This window comes from Anabrus simplex, chromosome 9, assembly GCF_040414725.1.
Source record: "Anabrus simplex isolate iqAnaSimp1 chromosome 9, ASM4041472v1, whole genome shotgun sequence".
Classification (NCBI taxonomy): Eukaryota; Metazoa; Arthropoda; class Insecta; order Orthoptera; family Tettigoniidae; genus Anabrus; species Anabrus simplex.
The window spans coordinates 67,658,920-67,670,971 of record NC_090273.1 but is presented as its reverse complement, the minus strand read 5'-3'; the positions used below and the strand labels follow the sequence as shown (position 1 = coordinate 67,670,971).

Below are 12,052 nucleotides of genomic sequence, written 5' to 3'. Positions count from 1 at the left end.
CATCGTCCTGTAATTCGTCAGCTTTCCAAAAAACTCTTTCATTTTTCTTTAATTCGTTCACGTAATTTGCCCAATTGTCTTATGTTTTTATGGCATAAACATTTTAGTTCAGCATTTGGAACAAAACCATGTTCATTACCCGCGTGGACTAAGGCAGATCACGGTCCTCGGCTTTTCGGTGGCCTAAGTCCCGAACTCACCCCTTCAAAAGCGGCCTGCCGTGCACTTTCCACTGTCGTATCCTTCCATTCTCTTGTCACTGCCTGCCCAATATTTACCCACGATTCATCTGTGTAAATTATAGCTTTATTTTGTGCCCTCAAACGTTTTATCTCCCTGAGATATCTGTGCCTCCATTTAATAATTTCATCGGTTTCAGTGAAAGCTGCTTTATTACCCCGTCTTAAATAATGGAAGCCTATATCACGTAAGAAGCAATACAACGTAGTTTTGGAAAACCGTGGCAAAGAATCTTCTCCATTTACACGACTCAAAATCACGTTCAATGTCGGTGTTATGTTAGCAAATAAAAAAGAGTGAACCGCACGACGCATCCACTTCTAAAAATTTCATCATATTTAATTTTTCTGTCGTCCTCCTCTTTTTTTCCGAGAGTTCGCAAAGGACCATGTGTGTGTTCCTTCCTTATAGCATAGATTGTTCTTTCGGAACAATCTGTAGCTTTAGCTGTTTCACTGGTTGCGCTGCTCATATTCATAGTCTTTAAAAAATAATCCAGGACACTCATTATAATATTGCGTTCTTTTCCCCTGAGTTTACCTACGGAACGTTTCTTTTTAATTTGACGATCCATTATGCATCCTTCTGCACTTTTTCTTCGAACTAAGAACTATACATACGAGCACGAACTGACAACTACACAGACTACACAAACACAATCCACTTGTCCTCAAGAACTATACATTTATCACTGATTTTGTCTGGCTCCATGGCTAAATGGTTAGTGTGCTGGCCTTTTCCAGAGGGCCCCGGGATCGATTCCTGGCCGGGTCGGGGATTTTAACCTTCATTGGTTAATTCCAATGGCTCGGGGGCTGGCTGTGTGTGTGTGTGCCGTCTTCAGCATTAGAATTCATCACAGGTAGGGGCCCCATTCTTGTAGACGCGAAGGTCGCCTATGCGGCGTCAACACTGGAAAGACCTGCACTCTGGCTCTTCGGAGGCCACACGCCATTAAATATTATATATATCACTGATCTTTATTTAATCAATCTTATAACACTGATTAAATGAACACCACTGCACACGGCTGCCAGTATATTTAAAAGCTCAGCCAGCCGAGTAACTCGTGAAATGTAAACAAACGAGACGTTTTCCCTGTCATAAATTAAGAGATAACGAGATAGGGACTTGAGGCATGCTTTAAAAATAACTTCCATATTTGAAGAGCGTTTGCTTTGCTTTAACCACGCCATGATCCTTCTGCACATTTTCTTCGAAATTAGATCCCCACGCACGAGCACGAACTCATGAACCACACACACGAAATACACTTTCCCTCAAGAATTGTACATATATCACTGATATGTATTTAATCACTATTATACATACTACTGACGAAATGAGCACTGCACTGCATGCGACTGTCTGGAAATGTTAAAAGCGCATGTTTGGGAGATCACTACCGGTACTTCAGCCAGCCAGCCAAACAGGCAGCCGAGTCACGCGCGAAACCAAAATTCAAGGAGATATTCTTCCTGTCACAAATTAATAACTAAGCAAGATAGGAACTTCGGGATTGTTTTAAAAATAACTTCCATATCTGAAGACCATTTGCCTCGCTTTGACCCCCCATGAAAATTCAATAGGAAAGACGCTGGCCAGCGACTGACTTTTTCGTGCCTACACATAAAATTCCCTGAACATGACTGAAAATAAACGCATATACTGCATTTTGTTATCATTGAAATTTAAAAACAAACTTATCTATATCGAGCTGAAATGTTTCTTTACCAGCAGTGAGAAAATTAGGAAAATAATGAATATAAAATAGGAGTTATGGCATGATAAGTTCTATGCAATGAAGATTTTGCATTTGGCGGAACTCTCCATTATATTATCATTTTCACACTAAATTATTTTTTAAAATTTTTTTTGTTAACGGCATCAAATGCACCTTGAAATTCTGTACATAACACAATATTCACCCATTTTAATCGATAACATTCTGATTCACGGATATTTGGCAAACCCGCTGCATTAGAGTAGGACAGTGCTACCCGCAAAACATGGGAGAAGGAAAGAGACGGAATTAACCCATTACTGCTGTACTGCAATTTAAGGTTGGAACGCTCTATAGTTATCGGTATTCTGTAGCATGTAACCGCATCATTATTCTCTTTCTTACTTTTTGTTTTACTCTAATGTTCCAATGAGTGTTTTTATTTTGACAGGAAACAATCATACATATGTGTGTCTGTAGTGCAAACAAATACCTTTCGCTTTGTTCTATAATTTTCTTTTTTAGCTGTGTTGTGAATAAGAGGCTATATTCGAAATCCTTACAATAAATAATGCTAATATTTTCAACACTGTTATTGTACAACAAACAAAAATACTTTGTAACCTAAATTCTTCTTCCAAAACTCATCGTTAAAAAATAGGTAGGGCAAGCGCCTAGTGTTGCCATATGGCAACATCAAATATCTTATGAACTAGTGGTCCCAAAATTCTGAAACTTGTTTTATTAGTTTAGTTTGGTCTCAAACATGCGGTAAAACATAACAAATATAATAATCTCAGCAAAAAATTAATTCTGACGCTAATGGGTTGACACATTCCTTTTCCTTGTCCCCTGCAGAAATGTCTTTAACGAGGTTTTACTGTATTGCAATTTTTGTGAAGCCTAACTTTTTACTGTTTCCTCAGGACACCAAGAACTGCAAATAACTTCTGGGCGACACTAGCATTTACAGAATCCACGATTCACAAAATTTCATCACATTTGCTATTAGTTCGATTGGCCTGCCATACCCTGAGGAATTTTAGAACTACTGCAAGAAACATTCCTTTGCCTCAAAATTTCACTTGTGACACTAGTTTTATAAGGCCCATGAAATAAACCATCTCAATTCGTGTTTCAGAAGAAATACACAAATCTAAACGTAAATCCAAATAAAAGTATTTAAAGAGTGTTGGGATGTTAAATTAATTCCATTTACATTCTTACCATAGCCATTCGGTTGTACAACTCTCTGATCACTTGACATCAACAACTCCCTCAGTTCCTGAAGACTCATCAAATTACGGAGGTTCTTCCTGTCTAACCTAAACCTGTCTGGAAAACAAAAAAGAAACACAATGTAACATCAATACTCCGAAAATAAGAAACAAGATAAAAGACAAAACATAATTATATCAAATATTCAGACTGCATCAGGAACCTCTCACATCAAAAACATCACCATCAAGACCCTTCTCAGGGCTACAGCTGACAATTATCTCTGTTGACACAAAACGCGTATCATCAGCCAAACGGAACTGCTACTCGACTTATGCAGTGAACACAATGCCACATCCTATGTGTACAGGAGTCACACAGGGGCAGTGAAATGCGACAACCAAATCAAATGTAAAAAGAATGCTGCCACTGATGCTTTCACGGCACGTACTTATAGACATGATACTGTATAGGCTTTTGGGCTTATGCCGTGTCAAAGAATTTCACCTTATTTTCTTATGTTTCGCAGAGAACTGTGCTCTGCGACGTCAGAAGAAATCTCGACTGTCCACGAGCAAGGCTTCTTAAACAATGACACTTTAAATTTGGACGTTATAATATAAATTGAAATGGTACGTTCATTCACCACCAGATGGCTCCCAGGACGTGGCACAGCGCTAGCGTTCAAAGCGGAAGCTGACTGAACCATCAGAATCAGTCTAAGAGGTTCACATAACATGTGTATGTAACATACGACATTGACAGGTGTATGACATAGACACAAGCCTGGAATGAAATATTTGGCGATGAGGAACGTACGAATTTGGAAAACACCAAGACGAAATAACAATAGTGAAGGGACAGGGAAGGGAACTACCAACGTAAATTTTTAAAGGCTGGCAACCAGGTATTAACTGATAGCTGGTGTCCCTATTGAAATTGTTAGGATTTCTAAGCATTTCCACAGCTTCACGTATAATCCTGGACCTGTAGTGTCTAGTATGGGTAAAAGCTCGAGCATCTTGGAACATGACCTCATGACCCGACGATAGAGCGTGCTCAGCTATTATGTATTTACCTGATTGGTTGAGACGAATATTAGGTTCATGTTCTTTGATACGAGTACCAATGGACCGGCATGTTTGACCGATGTATACCTTACCACAAGTAAATTTCATATATTCCAGGATGTAAATGATTGATTCTTGTCGTTTAAAGGGGCCTAACATCTAGGTCATCAGCCCCTAATGGTACAAAATGAGACTAAATGAAATGACAAATTAAAAACCCAAAATCCTCCACTGACCACAATTCAAAACGTGAGGACGAAGAATGAATGGATTGATATGAAGTTAAAACGATCAGTAGAACCGACCCACAGTGCCTCACATGCACAGAAGCTGGCGGAAATCTATAGTATTACTGACAAAGGGACTGCTTCTATAGCACGATACTGAATTGAAGATGCTTGTAGTCGAAATGAGTCTATAATCCAAGTCATAGGCTCCTCAAAATGGTACCTATCGCTAGAAAAGTAGAACCATGGTATTTGTCACATTGCGGTACTAATGAAGAGTAGCGTAGACTCGCAGTGTTCCACGCATTATGGTAATACTCACAGGTAATGAAATTCACACATCTATTACAGACCTAGGGTGTTTCGCACACTGCGGCGCCACTGACAGGCAACGCAAACCTATGGTGTTCATCACCTAAGTGTACTAACCACAGGGACTCGTATTATCCCGTGGTGTTCCTCATATAGTGGGTACTAATCATAGGCAAGCCAGAACCATCGGTTCTGCCATCCCATGGTGTCGCTCATATAGGGCTACTAACCACAGGTACTGTAAAAGCTGTCACGCTCTCGTTTGCTACTAAATAGTGGTACTACGCGCAAGGAAAAGCGACCCATGGTGCTCCCCGCATGGTGGTACTAATCACAAGGAGTTACATGGTTCTAATATAATCATCCCCTGGTTGCCCCTGTTAGTCACCTCTGATGACAGGTAGGGGATACCGTGGGTGTATTCTTTGTCTGTGTCCCCCACCCACGGGGTTGTGTGTGTGGTCCACGAGAGGTATTTGATTTCCTTCAAGTCCGCCAGCAAGCTGGTTAGGACCCACCTATCCGACACCTGGGACGTGCCACGTGGGAGTATCGCCTCTCCCCCTGCTATGCAGCGTAGTAGGTTTGTGGCCAAGATGTAAAAGTTGGGACATTTTGTCCTTGGTTTTACTCAGACTGTGAGCAATTTTAGTAGCGGTGCCAAACACGGTTTTTATATTGTGCTTGCGGAAGACCTTGGCAATTCAATGTTGGGTGTTGTGATTGTAAGGCAAGTAGGCAGTTCCTGTCACTTCTTCCTTCTGTGAGCTTTGCTTGGTCGTCTCTCTGGGATGCAGAGCTCTATGAATCTGCAAATCGTTGTAACCATTACCCTTGAACGCGACTTTGAGCGTGACCATCTCCACCTGGATATTTGATGGCTCACAAACTCGTCTCGTCCTCTCAGTGAGTGTTGTGAGAACGCTTTGTTTTTCTGCTGGATGGTGGCGAGAATCTGCATGAAGATAGCGATTTGTGTGGGTAGGCTTACGATAGACGGTATGTCCTAAGGAGCCATCCAGTTTCTTTCTCACTAGAACATCCGAGAAAGGAAGGCATCTGTCCGACTCCATCTCCATAGTGAATTTTCTCAGGACCTTCTGTCCAGACCACAAATGCATCATCAACATACCTCCACCATACCCTAGGTTTGACAGGTGCCGAAGCAATAGCCTCCTCCTCAAAATGCTCCATAAAGAAATTAGCCACTAGGGTGAAAGTGGAGTTCCAATAGCCACTCCGTCCATCTGTTCGTAAAAATTCCCACCCTACAAGAAATAGCTGGAAGTCATGCAGTGGTAAAATAGCTTAGTAATGTCTCAGGAACAGGGGTTCAATGAGAGACATGGCCGACTCAATCGGCACTTTAGTGAACAAGGACTCCACATCGAAACTCATCAAAAGTGCATTAGGTTGAAGGGTTATGGCTGACAGCTTGTTGACAAAATAACGAGAGTCCCTGATGTATGATTCAGTATGTCCTATGTGTGGCTGAAGCAATTTGCTTAGGTATTTAGCCAGAGCACACATAGGAAAACCTATCGCACTAACAATAGGTCTGAGGGGAAAATCTTTTTTATGGATCTTAGGCAGTCCATATAATATACGTGGCACTGCATCCCCCGGGGACAGATGTTTAGCCTCCTCTTTTGGAAGTGAAGATTGCCCTAACCCATTCCACTACAATGACGGGTACAGCTGTCAAGAGTTCCACATTCATTAACATGCAATGACAGGTACAACCGTCCCCGTGTACTCCAGTTGGAAATATGTCTGTCTGACTACCGATTTCTTTCTATTGTGATGTTATACTCTAGAATTAATTTTCTAGATAGTTCTAGCGTGTTTAAATGCCAATGTTATTATCCGAATGTTTATTTTGCTTCTAAAATTGGCCGTCTTGTTCATGTAAGGAATGCTACCATGGAGCAAGATGACGTGTAAAGATCGCGAGGAGGAAGAGGAAAGAATGCTGCAATTTCCGCTTGATAGTGGTGATGAAGAAAGATATCTCAGAGCTATCTGATAGTAGTTTTAGCAGTGATAGTTCGTCTGAGAACTGTAACTCCGCTCGTGAAGGTGATAGCGAGGATGAAGATAACTTTGTACATAACCTTGCCGCATATAACAACTGAAAATGGAGTTTGGCCAGTAATTTTCCGAAAGGCAATGCGTGTGCAGTTGTTCGGGAGCTAAATACTGTAGTCAGGAGTTGTCTGAGTGATAGTGCTATAGAATATGACATTGTGAGTCAGTTCCTTACTGACACTTTTTGGGAGGGAAATTGCAAGGAAACCAATGCATATGCAAGTAAAATTCTGGAAGATGTCATCCTTCCTTATTACACCACTATAGGAGGTCCATCTCAAGGTAGCACACGAATGAGGCTACAGGGAAAGCACTGGGGTCATTTTCTTGAAACGCTTGCTCCTACAGCAAGTAAATCAGCCACACCGAGGAGATGTAAAGTCTGTTCTGAGCATGGAATCCTGAAGGAATCTTGCTTCGAGTGCAACAAATGCAAAGTTGCCCTCCACGTGGATGAATGTTTCAAGGTGTACCATACCTTAAAAGACTTCAGTTATTTGTAATAAGTTAAACTCCAATGCAAAATGTTGTTAGTTTGATGCAGTATGCTTTTGTAACCATTTTAGCGTCCATAACATAAAATGTAGAAAAAATAATCGCATTCCAAGGTACATTTCTCAAGGAAAATATTTGCATGGCAATGGGTTAAGAGCTTCACGGTAGCGTTGGACAGACGAGTGGTGGGGTCACGTGAGCTCAGTTTGTAAACAGGCTCTGACAATATAGCCGAGATCTTATTTTTATACTCGTCAGTGTCCATAACCACTGTCGCATTACCCTTATCAGCAGAGAGAATGGTCAGTTCAGAATTATCTCTAAGTTCCTTCAGAGCTCTCCTTTCCCCTCTTGTTAAATTGGGCGCGGGTACAACAGCGGACCTTATGAGTCTCACACATTTCTGTCTAAACTCCTCAGCCTCATCCGTAGGTAGTTTGTGGATGGCTGCCCCAACGGAAGTAATTAACTCTTCAGTAGGAATTTTATAGGGAGCGACAGCGAAATTAAGACCCCTAGCTAGAAATGCCGTTTGGTTCTCGTCGAAGGATTTCTTGGAAAGATTGACGGCAGTTTTACTAGCTTCCGGGTTCGTGCGAGAGACTGCCGGTTTCTGAGCTACATCCTGGGGTATACGAAATTCCCTGTACGTGCGGTAAGGTATACATCGGCCAAACATGCCACTCCATTGGTACCCGTATCAAAGAACATGAACGTAATATTCGTCTCAACCAACCAGATAAATACGCAATAGATGAGCATGCTCTATCGTCGGGTCACGATGTCATGTTCCAAGATGCTCGAGCTCTTACCCCCACTAGACACTACAGGTCCAGCATTATACGGGAAGCTGTGAAAATACGTAGAAATCATAACAATTTCAACAGAGACACTGGCTATCAATTAATACCTGGTTGCCAGCCATTAAGAATTTACGTAGGTAGTTCCCTTCCCTGTCCCTTCACTATTGTTATTTCGTCTCGGTATAATCCAAATTCGTACGTTCCTCATCGCCAGATGTTTCATTCCAGGCTTGTTTCTATGTCATACACCTGTCAATATCATATGTTACATACACATGTTATGTGAACCTCAGACAGATGCTGATGGTTAAGTCAGCTTCCGCTTCGAACGCTAGCGCTGTGCCACGTCCTGGGAACCATTTAAAGAGTCATTGTTTAAGAAGCCTTTCTCGTGGACAGTTGAGATTTCTTCTGATGACGCAAAGCACAGTTCTCTGCGAAATGTAAAGAATTTCACGTTATTTTCTTGACACGGCATAAGCCCAAAAGCCTATACAGTATCATGTCTATAAATAGAATGCTTCTTGGTGTTGAGTTACTTCACAATAAATATGGAAGTGCCATCTTTGTCCAACGTGAGCCTCAGCTAACACAGAGGAAAATGATATTGAATTCCTCACAAGAGAGATAAATCATTGTACAATCTACCCAGCTTTGAAATCACAGCTGGGAAACCTTCCAACTTCCAACACATGCAAGCTTACAGTTATGCAACCCTAACCACATGGCCAACTCAATTGGTGAAAAAAAAAAAACACCAAACAAACCAGGATTTATACACACTGAAGTTCCTCCACAGTTAAATGTAATCAGTTCAATCAACTGATTAATAGATTTTAACACATTGACGACCGGCGCCGGAGATCTCCACAGTACTGCGGCCAGCGGCTGACAACGGGCCCTGGAGATATCAGTTTTTACGCATGGGTATCGTTTGTAGCTTCTTGTGCTATCTGTTGACTATAATTTTAACTACTTTCAATCATGTCATGGAGTAGAGGGATCATAGATTTTAGTGTTGATGTATTTTTTTATTGTACGATCGCTGTAGCCATGGAAACTTTGTATATACACAGGTGTTCTTATGTGCCGAGAACCATTGTACAAGATGGCACGCCCATGGCAATATGCCCTATTTAACGACAAAATATTTCAACATTTATATGCAGATTCATTTATCTGATATAGTTTCCAGCTGACAGAGGTGACAGTAGGCACCGGGCTACAAGAATTCTCACTTTTATGCACCTTGTATTTTCTTGATTATTGATCAAATTCTGGGCGAGATTATGAGTTCCAAACGGTCTAGTCTTCGAATATAAATTATTGCTGCATCTTTCTCTCTTTAAACCTTAATGTATTTAACAAAATACTGTCGGAGGTGTTGAACTACTCCCTGGAGCACCCATGCAAATGTCAACATTATCGGCTACCGATAATTGTGATTAATTATGTACAGACCGGTTATAATAGATACCGAGTGATGATTAACAGCTAACACTAAACAGGGAGTAGCCATAAACAGAAATCCTTGCATACTTGAAAACAATGTGTATACAAATGGCATAAATACAGGATTTATACTACACTGTGCTTAGAACGACTATTGAATGGAGCCACAAATGGTATTGCTTTGAAAAGTATCAACGTACAGACTACGAAGCAACCTAGTGAGTACATGTTTCAAATTTGAGGTCGATATCTTGAATACATTTTGAGTTACAGTGGTTTGAGTGCAGCAATGTAATTTCTTTCTTGGAGGCTGGAACGATCCAGTCTGCATGGGTAGCAGCCTCCATTCGGCGCCCGGCGCCAGTGTGTTAAAACCTGTGAGTTAATTGGCTCAATTAATCAATTATTCCACAGCACTAACAACAATAATAATAGTTTTACACTCCACTACAAAATTTTACAGTTTCTGGAGACACCAAGGAGCAAGAAATGTTGTTCTGCAGAAGTTTTTTCAGGTGCTGGTAAATCTGTTAAGAAATGGCTGGCTTCAAATACATCCGAATTGAGCAAGGAATGAATGAATAACAGAGACTCAGAAAGCTAGCAATGTACCATCTAAGCTACTTAGACTGTCATATTTTAGCTACATACTTCTGTATCATGTCTTTCTGCCAGTCTACATAGATTCCCAGGAGAGACATTTGTTTCTGAATCATTTATATTGCCTTTGGTATTAGCTAAATAATCTTAAATATGACTGTGTGACAAACCACGGAGAGCCTCCAGTTCAATTCACAAAACCTTCCCATCCAAGTGGAATGAGGTGTCGGCGTTCACATAACCTCGAAAATAATAATTGAATAATATTTCCAGGATGCTGTCTTGCAGATAAAATGGTATAAAGAAAAGATAACGCCAACCACACCCTTCAGAATTAATGGGTAAAACTAATGTGTTGAAAGCGTCGTACAGTAAAAGGCCTGGGCTTGACAAAATCTGGAGGAGCAATGAATGGCCTGTAAAATGTATGGGCTTAGTAGTTAGTGTGTTAAATTCATTTGTGAAATTTGGTAGGTTGAAAGTTCTGAACATGTTTCACTATTATGTTTAGATAGATTTTCTGGAAGATAAGTTTAAATTTAATACCTTTCTGAATGATCAATTTCTCTAACTTTCTCTTGGCATTTGCACGCTCAACAATTTTTTCATCATATGTCCCAGCAGTGACTAGACGATAGATCACAACAGGTTTAGTTTGTCCAATGCGGTGACATCGGTCCTGGGCTTGAAGGTCTACCTGTGGATTCTAATGAAAAGAAAACATAAGATACACTTGGAAAGTTCTATACTGAAAATAAGACAATTTTATAATTGATTAGCATTGAGGGAATCAAAGCAATGATTAAAAGTTTCAAATGCAGATTTTATGTTTTATGTGAGAAGTCTCCAAGGAGTTCTGTGTACTGCATTAGAAATTTTGACTGGTTTGTCCAATGAAGCATCTGTGGCTAAAAAAAAAAAAAAAATCACCCACACACATATTTGCCCCAAAAGATCACAAAATGAGGGTTCTGTTCAGAACAAAGAATGAAACACCTAACAGAATTTAACCCAGAAAAGACATCCAAAATACAAACCTGATGTTTAAAAACTCAAATGCACTTAGCCTACTATCTGTTTACACGTTAGAAATCGAAACATGTTTCATCTGCCTGCATGAGATGCTGATTTGTATAGCATTCACCAAGTCTCCCGAAATCCAGTATATTTCCACATTTGCCCTCAGCACACATTTCTTGCTAAGTTGCCGCGTCAAACAGCAGATAGCTGCCAAATTACATACGCCTGTGTAGAAAGCTTCATTTGTAACTATTACAGAATGTCCTCTTCAGAAAGCATTATAATGCCAACAATGTACAAAACATAAGAAAAACTACTTTCTTACAAAACTAACCCCTCCTTCGGACTGGCTATCTACCCGACTGTAAAAAATTATCGTATTGAAGTAATGTTTGCCATTTACATTCAAACAAATTTAAAATTTGGGTAGGTAGATCTAAAATCTATATATTATGGTATATAGCAGAATCTTGATTGTCTGGTGCAGATTATCTGTGGAAGTTTCAGAAATTCAAAAATTTGCAAGTGCAGTAACAATGAGGTTCATTTTCAAAATTCTCATACAGATAATTATGACACGGAATTTGCTAGATAGTAAAGACATTATGTAAACTGAATATCATCAAATATTAAACTGTATACCAAACTCTAAAAAAAGTTACATCAAATCGCTGTAATCTCCTTTGTGCAAGGCAGGTCATTTCTTTACTTTAAACGTATGATCAAATGTTCCACCTTTACAATACTAAAAGTTTTATTATTTAATTACAGTAGAACTCCGCTATAGCGAGTGCGGCATATAAC

General features: G+C 40.1%; 1 protein-coding gene across 2 annotated transcripts in view; it reads right to left on the bottom strand.

The window, feature by feature from the left end:
- LOC136881273 (lymphoid-specific helicase) overlaps positions 1-12,052 on the bottom strand; it is a 140,691-nt gene that overhangs the window by 23,624 nt on the left and 105,015 nt on the right. For both annotated transcript variants that reach the window (XM_067154045.2, XM_067154046.2), the window contains exons 13-14: positions 10,775-10,934; positions 3,191-3,298 (exon numbers count right to left, since the gene is read on the bottom strand). In XM_067154045.2, coding sequence (XP_067010146.2) covers positions 3,191-3,298; positions 10,775-10,934 — 268 coding nt within the window. The remainder of the gene's footprint in view (positions 1-3,190; positions 3,299-10,774; positions 10,935-12,052) is intronic.